We start from the raw sequence: 19,805 nt of genomic DNA, 5'->3' as shown, positions 1-19,805 counted from the left end.
CGGTAGAGTCCGGAAGCCTGCACGGAGAAGGGGCGGGGCCAAAACTGCGCGCCCAATCGGGGCGACGGCTAGTCTTGCCGGGCGACTCGTGGGGTAACTTGCTTTTCGGAACCTGCGGTATGGCGTCTGGCTGCAAAATTGGCCCGTCCATCCTCAACAGCGACCTGGCCAATTTAGGGGCCGAGTGCCTCCGGATGCTAGACTCTGGGGCCGATTATCTGCACCTGGATGTAATGGACGGGTAACTCCTCCGGGCTCCGGTCGGGCTTGCAGCGCGGTGGGGCGGGATCAGCGCACCTTTATTGAGTGCCTGTTGATGTACCGCGTCCCAGTGCCACCGAGCGCCTCACTTGGAATGCGTTGCTAGAAAGGAAATGGGGTAGGAGTCCTGGCGGTGTTGGCAGGAGCGGACCCTACGCGGCATCCTGGGTTGCGGCCGGGTCCCAAATCTCAGCCCTTCCCCTCCCCCCACGTAACGTGTGGTCTTCCATCACTTAGGACCCGGAAGCGACCTTAAATCTTTAGGACGTTTCTTCACTTTCAGCTAGAGAAACTGAGGCCCAAGGGGAGAAGCATGACTTGCCCAAGCTCATATAGCTAGTTAGTGGCAAAGCTGGGAGACAGACTCCTGTAACGATTAAACTTGGCACCTGCACTGAGGTTCCCGAGTTCTGTCACTTCCTGGGTTACCTTGGACAAGCCACTAACCTAATTGAGCTTCAGTTTCATAATTTGAAAAATGGAACTGCTAATAGAACCTAACGCTTAGGCATCTTTGGAAGATGAAATGAGCAATTACATGTAAAGTTTACAGTGCCTGGCGTATATTAAGTTCTTTATAATTATTAGTTGCATCATTATTAAAATTCTGATTTTCCTATTTTCTCTTCAGGCACCCTGCTCTTCAGGGAGGTCAGTTTTTTGTAAGTAATTTTTAAGCACTGTAGTTATAGCACCTAATATTGTTTGGAATCAGGATATTAGTTTCTGAAGTTGGTTATAGAATGAGGAAACAAACCCAGAGAAAGTAGTAAGACTCTCTCAGGATTACAGAAGATTGTAACAGACTTTCAACTTGGCTCTTCCTGGGTTTGCCAAGTCCTTCTCTGAGCTCCCCCTTTTAACTGACTATAAAAGTCATAAATGCCATTATCTTGGATGGGGATGGAAAAATAAATTTATTTGAAATAGATAAAAACTCTATTCCCTCATTCAGTTTGCAAATTGGTGTTATTTTCAAAAGATGATAATTTCCTTTTCTTTTTAATATTCATCTGACTTTGAAGAGTTTTGTTTTTCATTGCTCTATGTGGTTAAATGTATTGTTTCTCTTTTGCATTTTACCCAGTTATCTTAGTTCACCCAACTGATAAAGACAAAACTTTGACCATAGAGTACTAAGAATAATAGGCTAAATTCGTAAAAAGTTTAGTAAATATTACCTCTCACAAAGGTTGGTTTTTAGTTGGCCATTATATGTAATTCTATTTATATACCTTATTTTTGACACCTGTGCTTGAAAGCCCTAAACTCTCACAGGTGTGTGTGACACTGAGTGTATACCTCAAAGATAAGTAGCTACATTTTTGTGCCTGAGAAAACACCTAGGGGGGTCACAGGATTGAACAAGCTGCATGTATATTTGTGAGTCTTTTTGACACAGAAAGCAGTCTGGTTTTAATTAAACCATGTTTGAGTAAGTGAATGGTTGGGGAAAGTAATTGTTTCAGTTCACCAGTCAGGACTATTAATGATAACCATAATAGCAATGTTTAAAAGCACTTGGCTATTTCTATTCTGGATTTTTATGTGTGTGTGAATTAACTCACACAACTGTTTGAAATTGGTGGTGGTATTACCACCAGCATTTGGCAGCGAAAAATTGGGTACAGAGAGGTTAAGTCATCTGCCAGTGGTCTCGTAACTAGGAAATGGTGGAATCAGGATTGGAAGTAATGCAACAGCTTGTGCTGTCCCACAAATTAAATGCTTTCTGTGGGTCCTAGGCGTACAGGGAATGATTAAGACATTCTTTGGCCTCAAAAAAGCAGCTAATAATTTGTATACTTATTCTTGTTAACTTATTTCATGTCTCTCCTGCTACCCTATAAGCTTCCTGAAAGCCAAGCTTATTTTCTTTTTGCTCACCTATGTATTCTTTGCTAGAAAAGCACCATAAGGAGCTTAGTTATCATTGGCTGAATGAATGAACTGCTTAATCATAATAGGAGGAGTCTCTAAGGAGTCACTTTTATCCACTCCCAGCTCTATGGCAGACTGAGCTCAATAAAATATTCACCATGGATCAGAGTTTGAGGAACAAAAAAATAAAAAGATAAAGTATTTGTTTTTTATTGATTCCTCTTCCCCTTTGCCAGGAGATACTTTGGTTTGGAAAAGCTGAATTCCGCATACACAGTTTTAAAATTATTTCCCTTTTAATCTTCTCTACACTCTAAGTTAAGAGCCGTTTGTATTCCCCCTTTTGTAAAGGAGGAAACCAGCTTCTTCCCTGATGTCTCACCAGATTAGGCAAAACCTGGCAGAGCTGGTACCAGTGCCCTTATGTGATGTGCTGCAGCGTCTCCTAGGCTAGGGCTATGAAAGTGGGCTGTGTTCTTTCCTTCCTATGAAAGGTGACCAACCACAATGTACCTTCCCTCTCAAGACTGCCTTTGTGTTTTTTTTTTCTCCTGACCCCTTTTAAAAATCTCATCCAGCATTACACTTTGGATGTGCTTGTTGTTTTCTAGTCTCCTCCTCCCCACCAACACCTTCAGTTTCCCCTGATCACAACTGAATTTCTTCATTTAGAAAGTCAGAAACCAGTTGTGGGAGTACTGTGAAAGATGGAGCACTAGCATGGTTGGATATGTGAAACAAAGAACAAGTGGATTTTCTGGGGGAAAAAAAACTAGAAAACACATAAATAGATCATGACAAGACAGTGTTCACCCTAACTGTGGGGCAGAGCAAATAATTTCTAAATTAGTTACCAGGATTTAAAACTGGGGAGATTTCATATTAATACTGGATTTCTGACTTTTAGGAAAAAAAAAAAAAAAAAAAAGCAATCTAAAGACTTGGCAGCACTGGGCCCTCAGTCTTACGAGGTGACATGTGCTGGAGCTGTATGGGGCAGCGCCACCTTCAGTCATGCCACGTGTTCTTCATTTGGCCCCTTTCCCTGTCTGCTCTGTTTTGCTCTTTAATGTTATCTGCTAACCCCCAGCAGCATTTCAGTTTGTGATTCCCGATTAGCAATAAGATTGTTTTCTTGTTACAGTCTTATACCTTTTATACTGACCCTAATTCTCCTCTTATCATCTTTGCCTTGTTGGGGGATAGGTAAAAGGCTTGATCTGTCTGCAGTAGACTGCATTAGAATTACATAAGTAAAGCTTAGGACTAATGATGGAACATGAGAGAGAAAAGTGTATCCTTGTATTACAAACAATTATAGTTTAATTGCAGTAAGTCCTTGGGAGAAAGGGATATCTTTTTGTTGTATTTTATTTCTTTCAGACTTAACTAACTCCAGAAAATAAAGGAAAAAGAGGCAGAATAAGATAATGATGAAGCAGACTTTTTAATGAAGTTTCTCTCCGTTAAAGTGAAATAATTGTTTTCCAAACTGGTCTGTTAACTCCCTCAAGCATTTGTTAAAAATTCAGATTCCCGGTCCTCTTTGGAGTCAGTAGGCTTGAGGTAGAGACTGTAAATACATTAGAACTGCTCTCATGGTTACTGTTTGGCAAATTTGGGACACCCTGACTTCATGCTTAGGAGTGTAGCCATTTTTTTGTTATGGCTTAGCATAGCCTTTGGGTTTTTTTGAGACTGCTTGTGCATTTTTGTTCTTCTGATATGCTTTGTGAACCTAGTGCATTGAGTTGATTTTCAAAAGCACAAATTAAGTCACATAACTTTAGGGTTAGTATTTTTATACGTTTTGTTTAGGTTTTCTCAAAAGTGTATGTTTTTTTTTGGTTCCCATATTTACTTGGGAGGTGGTTATTATACTTTTATTTTCATAATAAATGAAACCTAATGTTAAGACAACAAAACTATTTCCTAGACACAGCAAATTAAAAGAACAGTATGTGAAATTGAAATCTTTAATTCCAGAGTTGTAAAACATTCAATAGGCCTTAGTGCCTGCTTCTCTGACCCTTATTTCAAGTTTTAAATAAACACATGCATCTTATCCACAGCCCTGACAATCATGGCTTAGGCAAATGGTAGAATAATTTTTTTAATGATAGAAATTAAACCTCCAAAGACCAAGGTGTTATTGAGTGAAAGTGTCTGTACCCATCCACCTTACCTGTCCCTGTCAGATGTCTCCTGAATCCTTACCTTTCTCTGTTGAATCTCTTTCCCACTGGACTTTTTCCCCGTTTTGTGTTTGTTTGTTAGTTGTCATTATAGGGGCAGATGAGCATAGTAGTTAAGAGCCTGTACTTTGTAGCCGTAGTGCCTATGTTTAACTCCTGTCTCCAGCACTTACCGGTTGTGTGACCTTGGGCCACTGTTCCTCATCTGTAAAATACAGGTAATAAAAGTACCTACCTCACAAGGTTGTTAGGAGGTTTTAATGATTTAATATCTAGAAAGTCTTTAGAACTTTGTGTGGCCCACATATAAGTTTGGTTTTTATTAACACTCATTCTACCTCTCATCTAAGTGTAAGATCTTAAACATAGTTTGTATTTTAACTCCCCTCCCACACACCTAATCATTTAACAGATCCGATCAGTTTTGCCGTTCCTTGTCATTCATAGTGTGCCTTGCCGCCTATCAAGTGGCAGTTGCAATTACCTACCTTCTTGCAATTTATTTCCCATTCTATCTTATTTATTAATGTTTCTTGCTTTAAGATCTTACTGCATATGTACAGCAGGACAGAAGTCCAGACATTGAGCTTGGCGTTTGACACCTTTTGATACTACCTACCTCCCTTCTTTTTTACACTAGCCAAAGTTGGTCATAACCACTCTCCACGTCTTTGAATATAACTTATTTCTGCTTTTGCTTCATTTTCTACCTTTGTTTCTTTTTCCATTTTTCTTTTTAAATCCTATTTTGTAAATCTCATGAACAACTTCTTTCTTAACGTTCTCTAATACTTGCTTTTATTTTATGTGTGTTTTATCTATAATCACATGTTGCCTGCCTGTTATTGTATAGCTTTTCTTATAATCCTCATATAGGATAATACCTGCTACTTTAACCAAGGCCAGACTTCAGTAGCTTAGCATTCTAGTTTCTCATCCCTCTAAGAGTTTGGTGTGAGTGTTCTTCCATCCTGTGGCTCTGCCATTCTGTAAGGGCTTTATTGGCAGAAGGGTAAAGTGGCAATAGGAAAGGAATTCTGCTTAACCTTCTGGACTCTGCAATGACACATCATTTGCACTCACAGTCTAGTAGTGAGAGTCACATGGGCCACTTGGATATAAAGGGAACTGGGGATGTCAACTCTGTCAAATCATTGAGTCATTAGCTGTCATTTAGCTGCCGATCTCTGTCATCTGGTAAGTCATTAGCTGTCAGTCTCTGTCATATCTTGCGAGTGAGATTGTAAACTCCTAGGATAAACAGGAACTGTAGCATATTTCTTTACAAAACAGTTTTCTGAAGCACCTAGTATTCTACTTGCATATAGGAGGTTTTGTTAAATATTTAAGTGAACTAGCGATAGAACAAAAAGATTAACTGGATTAGGGTAAAGGATAAGTACTTTGGGTCTGGTAGACTTGATTTGTTTTTGAGACGAAGTCTTGCTGTCTCGCCCAGGCTGGAAGTACAGTGGCACAATCTTGGCCCACTGCAACCTCCGCCTCCTGGGTTCAAACAGTTCTCCTGCTTCAGTCTCCCAGGTAGCTGGGATTACAGGCGCACGCCACCACACTGGTAAAAATACACCCGGCTCATTTTTGTATTTTTAGTGAAGATAGGGTTTCACTATGTTGGTCAGGCTGGTCTTGAACTACTGACCTCAAGTTTTTATTAATAATCTGCCCGCCTCAGCCTTCCAAAGTGCTAGGATTATAGGCGTGAGCCGCCACACCTAGCTGGTAAACTTAATTTGAATCCACTTTCACAAATTATTAACTGAGTTACTTAAGGATTTTATTTATCTTGTGCTCTTCAAAGGGAATAATAATAGCATCTACTTTATAAGGCTGTTGGAAGATGAAAGGAAGTACAGTGCTTGGCATATAGTAAACCCTCAGTGAAAGGTGGTCATTATTAATAAACACATCATGTTTCTTTACTAGTCATCTTTAAAACAGTTTAAAGAAACAGTCATTTAGTACCCTGTGATAGAAGTGATTAGAAGTAGCCACAGCCCCCCTGTGACAACCTAGGATTCAGGAGACCAATGTTAGGAGTCCAGAACTACTAACTAGTATGTGACTTGGGCAAGTCATAAAACCTGAGGTTTTTTTATTTTGTCATGTCTCCATTTCTACCTGTCATGGATTGTGAATTATAGAGTCAAATCACTGTGAAAATATATGTGACATGATTTGTTGAAATGTTAGGAAGACATTACCTAGTTAAACCAAAATGACCTGGTATTTTTAGTATTATTTAATACTGATGATTAAGTATTAAATTGAAAAACATTGCATACAATCCCTCTATCCCTGTCAGAATTCATAGTAAGAGAGATACAGAAACTGAATTGAAAACATTTTCAGAGTAGATTTTGTTTGTCTTGTAGGCATTTTGTTCCCAACATCACCTTTGGTCACCCTGTGGTAGAAAGCCTTCGAAAGCAGCTAGGCCAGGACCCTTTCTTTGGTAAGTGGGTGTTACACCATCTGAAACTGGATGTGTTGCTCAAGTAAAGGAAAACTGGATTGTTGGTTTTTTAACTTCCAAGTTCATCTGGCACCCTTTCCCCAGCTTCCCTGTGCTGGGATTTCATTAGCTTAACTATAGTAGCAAGCCAAACATCTTCCTGCCTCTGGGCCTTGGCTAATCTGCCTGGAAACGTAGTAGCTTGGCTGGCTGCCTCATTTTTGGGCCTCAAGTCATTTGTTATTTCCTCAGAGAAGCCTTTCTGATTGCCCTCTCCCAAAGTAACGTTTATCCAATTATCTTATCACCTGTTGATTTTCCTTTTAGAGCTTCCTTTGATCTGAGATTCCTTTTATTAGACTATAAACTTTCTGAGGGCAGGGATTGAATCTACCATGTTTACTGTGGTTTTCCTAAAGCTAAGCATAGTCATGATCAGGGCTCAGTGTAATTGTTAAATGAATTTATGAATCAGTTGATACATGGTCTAGAAGCCATTTGTTTTGTGTGAATTGGAGCTTTCTGCAAGTGGTGCCTAAATATTCACTCCAATGTCGTAGTACAATGTAAATTAACATTTTTAAAATTACTTAGTGGCCTACAAGTGATTTCTACTAAGTTAGCAATGTCTCACCTGCCAGGTCTTTTAAACATAAGAAATTTTACAAGTTTTTATAAATAGTGTTTTTTTTTTTTGTTTTTTTGTTTTTTTTTTCTTATTTTTAAATAGAGACTGGGTCTCACCATATTGCCCAGGCTAGTCTCGAACTCCTGGGCTCCAGGCTAGTCTCAGACTCCTGGAGTCAAGCAGTTCACCTGCCTTGGCCTCCCGAAGTGCTAGGATTACAGGCTTGAGCCACCACGCCTAGCCATAAGTAGTGTTTTTTTTTTTTTTTTTTTTTTAAATGTAATTTAGAATTTAGTAGAACTTAGATTCTTTTTAATTAGCATATTGATGACCAATTTTATGAAGGGCTCTACGCTGTTCACTATAGTAGTCATAAACCACATGTAGCTATTAAAATTAAATAAACTTAAGTTCATAACCAGCCTGGCCAACATGGTAAAACCCATCTCTACTAAAAAAAAAAAAAAAAAAAAAATACAAAAATTAGCTGTGTGTGTTGGTGCACACCTATAATGTCAGCTATTCAGGAGGCTGAGGCATGAGGATCCCTTGAACCTGGGAGGCGGAGATTGTAGTGAACTAAGATTGTTCTACTGCACTCCAGCCTGGGTAACAGTGTGAGACTCCATCTCAAAAAATTACATAAACTTAAAAATTTGGTTTCTTATTCACATTAATCACATTGCAAGTCTTCAGTAGTCACATATTATATAGTGCAACTATGGGACATTTCCAATACCACAAAAAATTCTGTTGGATACCACCCCCAGGTCTGTATAGGATTCATCTATTTTCAGTGCACCAAAAAAAATGTACATTATTACCTCATTTATGTGGCATGAAGAAACAGTGTTCCACCAATATGTTCCCCATTTTGAAATTTCCATGTAATGGGATATAGTCCTCTGATTATCTAAACTTTTTTCTTGAAGCCACAATTAGCTTATATAGCAGATACCATGACCTTTCCTATGAATTAAAGTTGTTCTCATGACCGTGAGAGGTGGGTGAAATAAATAGCATTGTTTGCTCCCACTGTACATCAATGGCCAGAATCCTTGCTTCTGGCTTTCTTGTGTGAATTTTTTTTAATGCTTTTCTTTTTTCCTTTTCAATCCCTTTTGTTTGGGCTCCCATCATCACACCTTACTATTGTCTATATCCTTCCCTGTCGGTGCCTTTCCTTTTACCAGTCCTATGTTGCTGCCACCACACACAATCTGCTTTTTCTTCTCGTTTTTAGTTTGTTGAAACTTACTAATTACTCTTTCTAGAGTTTGGTCCAAAAGATAAATGAACTCCATGCACTTTAATGTTTGGGTTTTGTGACGCTTGTTTTTTTGTTTTTAAGAAATGGCCTCAGTCTGTTATCCAGGCAGGAGTGCAGTGGTACAATCATAGCTCACTGCATCCTTGAACTCCTGGGTTCAAGTAATCCTCCTGCCACAGCTACAGCTAGGACTATAGGTGTGTGCCACGACACCTGGCTGATTTTTTTTACTTTTTGTAGAGATGGGATCTCCCTGTATTGCCCAGGCTGATCTTGAATGCTTGGGCTGAAGCCATCCTTCTGCCTTGGCCTCCCAAAGTGTTGTGATTGCAGGTGTAAGTCACTGAACCCAACTGCTTTGTTTTTTACATTAAGAAACATTTGTTAATTCTTGGATTTTGATTGTTGGATAATTGATAAATGAATATATCCTAGGACCTAGATTACATGTTGTATGTGTAATGCTAACACTCTTAACTGTTCCGTTTTCATATTGAGTAGAAATAACCATCTAAGAAATACAGAAATAGGAAAAAGTCTATTTCTGTTACTGTCTAAATCAGTGGTCTTTAAATATGTTGTATAAGGACCCATATAAATCCTTAAGACACTTCTCACATCATCCATGAAAGTATATCAAAACTATTTTCATAATACTAGGAAATTACTTGCCATTATTTCTACTGATGGTACAAAAACATTGATGAGTTAGTTTGCTGGTGCCGTAACCCAATTCAAGACAGGCACTATATCAGGAATCGTCATATTCTTCATTATCATGCATTTGCTACCAAGTATCCTTGATGAAGCACTACAAACTAATTTTAATAAATCTTGGACCTTGAATACAGGTCTTTTTAATATTTTGTGTGACAAGGTAGGAAGTGCATATAAAGCACTTGTGCTGCCATGCTGCATACTGGAACATAATGATTTCCTCAAGGAAAACCACTTGCACCATAGAGTTATGATCTGAACTAGCCACTTTCTTCCTGAACACTATCTTTATTTATTTGAAAGAACAACTGACAGATAAACTATGGTTTTTTCAGACTTGGCATAACATTTTAAAAAATACTAAGTTGAGTCTGTCTCTTCGAGGAAAGATACCTTGTTAGTTTTTGTTGCCAAAGGTAGGATTTTGAAAAACTTATGTATCTTACCACTGTGGGTTCCCAACAGTTAACAGTTTTTCTAATGAGATCTGTAGTAATTTTAACAAATGTGGTTTTGGGGGATTATGGAATGAGATCTGTCACTATTTGTAAGATTTATATAACTCAGTAAATCAGTACTTTAAAGACCCATTCAAAATATAAGATAAACAATGGGTTTTAATCTAACAAAAAATGAAAAGCTCATTGATATGGTTTACAGAGTGCACAGTGCAGCTAGCCTTTATAAAATTACCACTCAGCACATTTAAGATAAGCTAGACTAAGCTATTATATTCAGTATGTTGGTGTATTAAATGCAGTTAGACACAACAGTATTTTCAATTTAGGATGAATTTATTGGGATGTAACCCCATTGTAAGTCATGGGACATCTGTATTACAACAGATTGGATACAGAACAGATGTGAGATCATAGGTATCTTCTGTTAAGCGAGACACTGATGACTTGCAAAAATGTAAAACAAATAATGCCACTCTTAATTAATATGCAATAGATTTTTTTTTTTTCTTTTTTTTTTTGGAGACAGTCTTGCTCTGTCGCCCAGGCTAGAGTGCAGTGGTAGGGGTCATAGCTCAGTGAAGCCTCAGTCTTCCTGGGCTCAAGCAGTCTTCCCTCCTCCCCCCTACACCTCAGTAGCTGGGACTACAGGGACACACCACCATGCCTAGCTAATTACTCTGTTGTTGTTGTTGGGAAGGAGTCTTACTGTGTTGCCCAGGATGGTCGCAAACCGGGCTCAAGCCATCCTCCCTCCTCAGCCTCCTGAGATTATAGATGTGGGCCATCATACCTGCTAAAAATTGCATGCTTTAAAATGTCTTAGTTTGAATTTCTCATACGTTAAATATCTATAAATATAACCCATATCAACAGAAGTTTCGTGGAGTTGTTAATTTTTAAGAGTGTGAAAGGGAGCCTGATAATGAGAATGTTTGAGAATTGCTGATCTTACGTTAACTATACACAGATTTGCTGAACCATTAACATCCTGAACACCATAGAAATTCTCCATTGAGGGTTGCTAGTGGTTACTGGATGCTAGAGATAGAGTAAGAATGACATAGCTAACAGTCTGGTAACTTAAGGAATGAATAAAGTAGGTATTTTAAACCAGCTTGAGTTTTCCTCACTTATAATACAAAGAAATAAGAAATACCAGATTTAATACATTTTTTAAGAATAAAGTTTTACCTATTAAAATATGTTCTAATTTAGGCCAGTGTGGTGGATCATGCCTATAATCCCTGCACTTTGGAAAGCCAACGTGGGAGGATCACTTGTGGCAAAGAGTTCAAGACCAGTCTGGGAAACAGCAAGACATCATCTCTATTTTTAAAAAATTAAAATATGTTCTCATATAATTACTTTTGCTGGATTAGAAATATAAACATTAATCTTGACTTTATTAGTCAAACTTTATACTCTTTTTCTGACTTTTTTCCCAAGGCTTTATTGTTCTGGAATGTTGGAATTATTTTTCTTAAATATAGCTTGGCTGTGACAGAAATGTGCTTCCTCTAGCAAAACAAAAAACTCAAAACTTCTCCTCTCTACCATCTATCAAACACAGAACTCTTCACGGTGTTATTTCTTGGTTTAGCTTGTTTTAAACTGCCATGAAATGGTATTATGTTTTAAGTCAAGATCTTTAAGAAGTCCATGTCCATTTTCACCTTAGGTGTTTATATGAATCTTTTGAATTAGGATGAATATCAGGTTTCTTGTAGTTAACGTGTCCTTCTCCCTAAATTTGTTCTTCTTGCAGTCTTCTGCCTCTCAATTAATGGTAGTTCTGTTCTTCTAGTTGATAAGACCAAAATCCTTGGCACCATCTTTATTTTCCTCTCATCCATCCATCCATGGAGGATCCTCTCATCCTCCACATCTCATCCATCCTCAGCTCTCTTTGCTTTTATTTCAGAACATACCCATTCTGAATTGCTCCATCATTTTTCAACTGGGTTTGCTTTCGTAGCTTCCTTAGTCGTATCTTGTCACTACACTGTGGTGTTTTTTCCCAGTGGCCTCAGAATGCCATAGGTTTTCTCCTCACCACATGCGTCCCTGACCTCTGACTGTTGTATCTCCTTCCCCAGGCACACCAGCCATATTAACTGCCAGCCTAGTGTATATTTTATTTACTTATTTTGTTTGTTGTTTGACTCTTCCACTAAAAACGTAATCCCTATAACAGGAGAGTTTCATGTTTTTGCTCTAACTTTAGGACCTAAAATAATTAATGGTGCAGTCTCTGCTCAGTAAATTGAAAGAATAAATGAAAAGAATCACTTAATTTTTCCTAGAGGAAACTAGCCTGCACAGATAATATGACATATTCTTTAAGTGTTTTAGAGTGGCATTTCCTGGACCTGGACTTAGGTTTCCTGGTTTTTAGATGTTAGTTAACTTTTCTTATACAGCACTATATGTTTTCTGTGGGAAAGTAGTTTTTTTTTGTAAATGAATTTAAATAAATCCTATCTTCACATAAGAGGAAACTACCTAATACTGAAATATAACTATTTAAATAATGATTTGTGTGATGCCCAAAGAGTTCATATCCGAAGTGGCAAAAACTACATGCAGATTGGCTTCCAGTAACATGAACCAGGTATTTTTCAGTGATATTTTGAAGTGTCTTTTCTTTCTAGACATGCACATGATGGTGTCCAAGCCAGAACAGTGGGTAAAGCCAATGGCTATCGCAGGAGCCAATCAGTACACCTTTCATCTCGAGGCTACTGAGAACCCAGGGGCTTTGATTAAAGACATTCGGGAGAATGGGATGAAGGTAAGAAATCAGTGATGAGAGTGTTTTGTAACATTCACTCTCAGAGTTGGAAAGATTTGCTGGAAATGGGAAATTTTCTCTTTTTTTGAGACAGAGTCTTGCTCTGTTGCTCAGGCTAAAGTTCAGCAGCCTAGTCAGGGCCCATTGCAGGTAAAGAATACCTGACTTAAGCAGTTGTTCTTCAGCTATGAAGCCAGTGTTTAACTTCTTTGTAAATAGCATTTATATATTTCACTAATGTTTTCTGAAAGCTACTGCCTATTGGAAATATTTACATTTAATAGTCTTGTTAACTCTCTAGAAATAAGAATAGATAGTTCTACTGGGCCTTCTATGCCACAATAACTTAATACAGAAGTAATTGTTAATGTGATATAGCATATTTGTCTCTGTTACAGGTTGGCCTTGCCATCAAACCAGGAACCTCAGTTGAGTATTTGGCACCATGGGCTAATCAAATAGATATGGCCTTGGTTATGACAGTGGAACCGGGGTTTGGAGGGCAGAAATTTATGGAAGATATGATGCCAAAGGTAAAAGAAGTATTTGATTTTGTGTTGAGGCTTTTACTTTGTGTTCATTCAGCAAGCATTTATTGAAAGGCTTATATATTTAGATATAACCTATTCTGAAGGTGAGGAGATGGGGATGCTTACAGATCGTTCTAAAACAAAGTAATAAATGCTGTAATAGATTTCTGATTGGGAAATTCGAAACATATTACATCTTTATCTTGAAATTTTCTCTTTTTTTTGAGACAAAGTCTTTCTCTGTCACCCGGGCTTCTTTTCATCTATTTAGAAATGCAGTGATGCAGTCAGGGTTAATTGCAGCCTCGACCTTCTGGGATCAAGAGATCCTCCTGCCTCAGCCCCCTGAGTAGCTAGGACTGCAGGTGCATACCAGCATGCCTGGCTAATTGTTACAAATTCTAATAGGAGGTCTCACTGTGTTACCCAGGCTGGTCTTGAACCCCTGGACTTAAGCTATCCTTCTGCCTTGGTCTGCCAAAGTGTTGGGATTAAAGGCGTCAGCCACCATGCCTGGCAATCTTGAAATTTTCTTTTGAAACTAATATTTCTGTAACCTTTAGATCTCTTGGAAGTTGTCATTGACTATTGAGGGTTTATCTTCGTCTTGTTTCCATGACACACAGTCTCTGCAAAGACATGACAGATTGCTGTTTGCCAAACAGAGCAAAGCTTGCTATTAAACCAAGTGTTCCCCAGTAATAATGTTGTAATTGGTATATTGTTATGTGAGACAGTTGGAGTTTTAATGGCTAATATTGGCTACTGGATTTTTTTGTTTATTTGGTTGTCCCACCCACCCTACATATCCACTTCAGGAGTTACTTATTTCCTCATGTATATCTAGGTTCACTGGTTGAGGACCCAGTTCCCATCTTTGGATATAGAGGTCGATGGTGGAGTAGGTCCTGACACTGTCCATAAGTGTGCAGAGGTGAGATTGCTCTTCAACTACGACTAGACCAATTTCCTGTCAAATACGTCTCTAGGACATTGTCTCATGGGCCAGTGATTTCTTCTATGGTTCCTAAGTTGACTTTTCTTTCTTGGAAAAGTATTTTTTGTTTACATGTACAACTAGGAAAATAAAAAGCTATAAGTGGATTTTTTTTTTTTCTGAGACAGAGTCTCCCTTTGTGGCCCAGGTCTGAGTGCAGTGGTGTGATCTCTGCTTACTGCAACCTCTGCCTCCCGGATTCAAGCAATTCTCCTGCCGCAGCCTCCTGAGTAGCTAAGATTATAGGCACCTGCCACCATGCCCAGCTAATTTTTTATATTTTTAGTAGAGATGGGGTTTTACCATGTTTGCCAGACTAGTCTCAAACTCCTGGCCTCAAGTGATCTGCCTGCCTTGGCCTCCCAAAATCTCGGATTACAGATGTGAGCTACTGTGTCTGGCCCATAAGTGGATACAGTATTCTAAAATCACATAGATTGTTACATAGTAAATCCTGATTGTCTCAGGAAGGCTGAAGAAAGTTCTTTTGTAAAAAAGAATATGTTGAATTTCAGTCCTTTGGAAGAGCATTAAGTTTCAGGGCTTCGGAAGTGAGAAATTTTTCTAAAATATGGAATTAAAAGATACCTCCTTACCAAAGGGGAAAAAAGGAAATCTAATTGACCTAATTATTATGTTATTCTTTAGAACCTAGATATTACTTAGTTGTTCCTTGTAAGAACTTGCCAAAACCATTTTTGATGAAAATCTAGGCTGGATACCCCTTTGGCTCTCTCTGTATACCTCTTTGGCCATCTATACAGAAGCAAGATAAACTTTTTAAAACTTTTTTTCAGATAGCTAGTCTAGCATAGTTGGGCTCTTGAGGATTCCAGCCTTTTGGTAGTACCACAGGTGATTAAAGCTCACACAACCTGCTTTTCTTCAATAATGTGGTGTATCTACTTCCAGGTTCTAGTACAACTGCCACACTTTTCTGCTTGATATATACCTATCAAAAGCTTGATAGTAGTCAATACTTATGCAGGAGGGGCTGGCCAGATGATCAGTGAGTGCCTGTTCTTTTGACTGCTTGTGGAATTGCTTTGTACTTAACTGTGCTTTGCCAGTATACTATTCCTGCTTTTATGCCAGAGGTCGCAAAATTTTTTGTGTGAAAAATCAGACCTTGGCGATGACCTTAAACAGTAGAATATAAAGAACTCCCAAAAGGTTAGCGTTCCGTTAATGGAACACTAGGCATAAATGGGTTAACTAAAGAGAAACATGCAGTGTTATCCCTATAAAACTCACCTTTATAATTTCTATGAGGAATATTGAAATGCCGTCACACATAAAGTGACAGTGTCTGTCCGGAAAAATTTTCCTTAGCCTGCGTGGTTCTTCCACTTCTCCCTCTATGTTCTAGCAATGAATCACATAATAGATTGGGTTTCTGTCCTCAAAATAAAATCCTAGGAAGCTTAGAGTTAAATTTGGACCCATTGTTATTAGCTTTTATTTTTAATTTCTTTGCTTTCATATTTAAAAGTACCTTAAAAACTTTTTTAAAAGCTACTTCAAAAACATTCTGGAATGCAATGAAGTATAAAGAGACATTCCATTTTTTGACACAAAAATGAGAAATCACTTTAATTTTGCCATAGTTTATGGATAATTTCACATTTTAGCAATAGTTGTCCTTTCACACTCACAAATTCATATAAATATAATTCAAAGATTAAAATTTGTCTTTAAGTAACTATAGAGGCATTGGTGCATATTGGGAAAACCTTAGTGGAATTGAGGAGTAAAGGCTTAAGAGTAGCAATAATACCTTTAAGAGTTGGTTTACCAAAAACGTCAATGATTTCTTAGACACATTTAAAAATAACCTCACATCCTCATTTGTGAACATTTTAAATTTCCTTATTGAACTAGATTGCTTAATCTCAAAGTGGCTCTCGAATATGATTGAAATGTTGGTAAATGCAAGGGTAGACACTATAGTCCAGGAATTCTGTTTTAGGTTTTTTGACATTTTCCTTTGAGAAACCTAACTGTTTACTTCTTCCAGGCAGGAGCTAACATGATTGTGTCTGGCAGTGCTATTATGAGGAGTGAAGACCCCAGATCTGTGATCAACCTATTAAGAAATGTTTGCTCAGAAGCTGCTCAGAAACGTTCTCTTGATCGATGAAACTATAATGAGCCCAATGTTTCTGTTCATGAAATCTCCCTTTTATTGGCAAACAGGAATATTGACGACCAAATCATAATGCAAGTGAAGCAGTACTGCTTTTTTGAGCAGTTATTCATTCCAGTGATTAAAATTGGTTGTGCAGAATTGTCTGAAAGGTTAGAAATTGGTGTGTATAACTACATTTTTAGTGATGCAATTTAATGATTAGTAAGATACTGTTTTTATTGAGAGACTTGATTTTTATAAAGAGTAAAACTATGGCTGCATTAAGGTTACAAACAGAAAAGTGTCTTAATGCCTAATGAGGGCATATTAGCTACACTATAAAAACAAATTTTTTCTTTATTTCTCAAAAGCATTTTGTTGTTTCTCAGCTATTTTCCAAAAGCAGAGGAAGTCTTTATGGTTTTCATGTTATTTGTGATTTGTTTATATGCTTGGAAATACAAGTTGAATAGAATTTTAAGATATAAATTTTGGTGGTATGGCATACCATATTACTGGTTCTCAAAATTTATCACTTTTCACCTTACACTTGATGTGTAAAAACTATGAAAACAATGTGTGAAACCCAGGGGTTCTAAAATACAAGCATAGATTTTATCAGGGTGTTTGTCAAAGCAGGTTATTCAGTGATTCCTCCCCACCATTTTTAAGGTCGTTAAATAATGCTGTTGTGTTACCTCTGAGTAGAAAGGAAAAGTAAAGCCTCTGTTTGGAAGTAATATTGGGTTGAATTCTGACTCTGCCCCTTTCTAGCTGGACCTTTAACAAATCACCCAACCTTTTTGTGCTTCTCTGAACTCACTTATACATTGAATGTAATTATAACAACTGTGGGGATGTGTTGAGAATTAAGAAGTAGTACTGTATATGTAAAGTTTTCAGTAATAGTCCCAGAATTTACAATATGCTCAATACAAAGTGGCTAGCATTATGTAAGTTTATATTTTGCAAGTTATAAAGTACTTTGATATATTCTCATTAAATCTGTAAATCACCTCTGCAAATGGTAATAAAGCAGATATTTTTGTCCCCATTTAAAAACTGAAGAAATTAACAGTGGGATGGTACCCTGGAAAGCGGTAGCATTTCTGATCTGTACTCTTTTTACAAATGGAGCCCTTGGGAGGTGGGTAGGGCAAAAGGAGCTTTTTACTTAACATTGTCTTATTTCCAGTCTAATTTTACCCTATAGCAGAACCAGATGGCTGAGAATATTCTGGAACTATGGATCTTGACCTCAAGGATATATTATTTTATTCCAGGAAAGATCAGGTAGGCTCAAAGATGACAGGATGCAGAGTCAATCCATAAACTAAGTATTTATAACTGTGTTCTAAATTACACAGAGTCTAAAGATATGTCAACTACTTCATTCCTGTAAATACTCTTGTTATAAATATGGCAAGAAATATAAGGACCAGGATCAATAAACTTCTTGAGGCTACTATGAGTTTTGAGAAATAAGGTTAGAAAAAGTAAGAATGTTAACACTTAAGCATAGACTAGAGCTTGCTTGGGTTTTTTCCTGCATTATAAGGTAAAAATTTGCTCATGTTTATTTTTATTTCGGCGTGGGAAAGCTTGCTTGGGAAAGCTTTGTGCTATGAATAGGCGCATTTAATAACGGTCAAAACAACACAAAGCATATAGAAATAACTTTAATTTAAAAACTTACATAGAAGATTATAATATCAGATGTGATAAAGATTTGAGTTTGTTTACCTGGACAACTTGGGTTTGTCTTGCTTTTGTTTTCTTTTTCTTTAAAAATAAATGTACAGTAAAACTACAAGCAAAAGTTTGTTAGTATTGAATTTGAATTTTTTACCCCTTAAAAGGACTAGTAGAATTTTCAATCTCTAACAAAAACTTAGTGTCAAATCTCACAGACTAGGCCAAATGGCCAATATTTTCAGTTATGTAGGTACTAAACTTGAATAACCTTTTTTACATGACAAAAAGTGATTTATATATAAATTGTCCTCAACTTTCACATAGAATAAAATGGTTTCATAACTTCAGAAAGAATTTTCTTTAATGTATACTCTTCAGTATCCAATATTGAAACATTGTCCTTTGAAAAATTTTAATTCCCAATCTAGGATGCAGGTAAGAATAGATGTTTATTTGAATAGAGTAAGCTATGGCAAAGAATGACCAAATTAGCTAGAAATATTAATCAGCCAGAATTACTAATTTCTTGCTAATCTAGAAATACAATCATCTTTTTTTTTTTTTTTTTTTCCAAATTTTTTACTGATAGGACTTTACTGTTTGCGGCTCATTTTAAATTGGTGTCTTCATGAGACACATTAAATAGGTAAAACTCAAATTGAGTTTTCAAAGATGTGATAGTATTAAAGTGCACCAATATTTAACTCAGATTTGTTTGCTTGCTTTATTCTGTTGGGAGTAAACAGAAAGCCTGTGTTTAGTCCAAAAGATATCAGTGATTTTGAATAAAGGAGTTTTGTATTATCTGGTATATGAATTTCTGTAAATAACTTCTATTGGTTAAACATGTTAAAAAACTAAAAAAAAAAAAAAAAAAAACAAAACCCTCCGTCTCTATATTCAAGATGTTTAGATGTCTTTTATGAGTGGAAATCTGTGTTTTATATATACTGCAGCTTACATTTCATAGAGTAGTTCATACATGCATTTCCAAGTGGAGTGGGTCATTACCAGTGTTTTTAAAACTACATTGGGGGGATGTATGTATATTTATTTTAAACACATATATTTATATATTCTAATATATTACTAAGGCAATTTTAATGAATTACCATGTATATAAACAAGGAATAGCTGTCACTTGGCGCACAAGTTTGTATGTATGTGTATATATATATGTATGTATGTATGATGTGGGTACATAGTCTTAAAATTACCCAGTAATGTGATTTGACATCAAATTGAAGCAGTTAATATCTTGGTGTTTGTAAGTTGCATGATAAACACAAATGACTACCACTTGTCTGTAGATGAAAAGCTGGTTACCCTTGTGGTTCCAGAAGGAAAAACAGACTTATCTTGCCTGTTTCTTAAACAGCATAAAAGATTAATACATGCAGAACATGCTCTCATTCTGAAGGGGATGGGGGATCCAGAACAGGGCTTTATTTCCTCCTGTCTTTCCTACATTTACATAGTTTTCTTAACCTGTTCCCTGTCACCTACTTTTTTTAACATTAGTAAGTCCTAGACCAAAGGTTTTGTATTCTTCCATTCCATCTGACTGCTCTTTTGGATGGTGGCCGTTCTCTGGTACATTGGTACAGAAGATTTCACCATGGAAAGCTGTGCTTGACCTTTCAACCTGATCCTTTTTTTCATCTTGACATAATAAGGCTGTCATGTCTTCACCCTTCAGTGGAAAAGCCCGTCGTTCCCACCACAAAGACTGAAAGGGGAAACATTTTCAGTTAAGTTTCAACTAATTTGTTTAAACT

The 19,805-nt window shown here is 37.2% G+C and overlaps 2 protein-coding genes and 1 long non-coding RNA gene across 16 annotated transcripts in view; 1 reads left to right on the top strand and 2 right to left on the bottom strand.

Moving 5' to 3' along the window:
* The first annotated feature begins 26 nt into the window (after positions 1-26).
* On the top strand, positions 27-18,017 carry RPE (ribulose-5-phosphate-3-epimerase). 10 transcript variants are annotated; one of them, XM_032278367.1, is made up of 7 exons: positions 82-241; positions 893-923; positions 6,731-6,810; positions 12,538-12,677; positions 13,076-13,210; positions 14,055-14,141; positions 16,222-16,495. In XM_032278367.1, exons 4-7 carry the CDS (start codon positions 12,540-12,542, stop codon positions 16,342-16,344), a joined length of 483 nt encoding a protein of 160 aa, XP_032134258.1. In that variant the 5' UTR covers positions 82-241; positions 893-923; positions 6,731-6,810; positions 12,538-12,539; the 3' UTR covers positions 16,345-16,495. The 10 variants fall into 10 exon arrangements, with proteins under 10 accessions (XP_032134254.1, XP_032134264.1, XP_032134256.1 ...); XM_032278370.1 differs by having other exon boundaries at positions 98-230; XM_032278363.1 differs by lacking the exon at positions 893-923 and having other exon boundaries at positions 27-241; positions 16,222-18,017.
* Positions 10,406-13,559, bottom strand: LOC116551852. The gene is made up of 2 exons (XR_004269088.1): positions 13,518-13,559; positions 10,406-10,474 (listed from the first exon to the last, which is right to left on the bottom strand). It is a non-coding gene; the product is annotated as an uncharacterized LOC116551852 (long non-coding RNA).
* KANSL1L (KAT8 regulatory NSL complex subunit 1 like) overlaps positions 17,999-19,805 on the bottom strand; it is a 147,273-nt gene continuing 145,466 nt past the window's right edge. For all 5 annotated transcript variants that reach the window (XM_032278362.1, XM_032278358.1, XM_032278359.1 and 2 more), the window contains exon 15: positions 17,999-19,756. In XM_032278362.1, the coding sequence (XP_032134253.1) occupies positions 19,526-19,756 (231 nt within the window). In that variant the 3' untranslated portion in view covers positions 17,999-19,525. The remainder of the gene's footprint in view (positions 19,757-19,805) is intronic.

This window comes from Sapajus apella, unplaced genomic scaffold (assembly GCF_009761245.1).
Source record: "Sapajus apella isolate SASKATOON/1434 unplaced genomic scaffold, GSC_monkey_1.0 scaffold10, whole genome shotgun sequence".
Taxonomy (NCBI): domain Eukaryota; kingdom Metazoa; phylum Chordata; class Mammalia; order Primates; family Cebidae; genus Sapajus; species Sapajus apella.
This window is presented reverse-complemented; position numbering and strand designations above follow the sequence as displayed.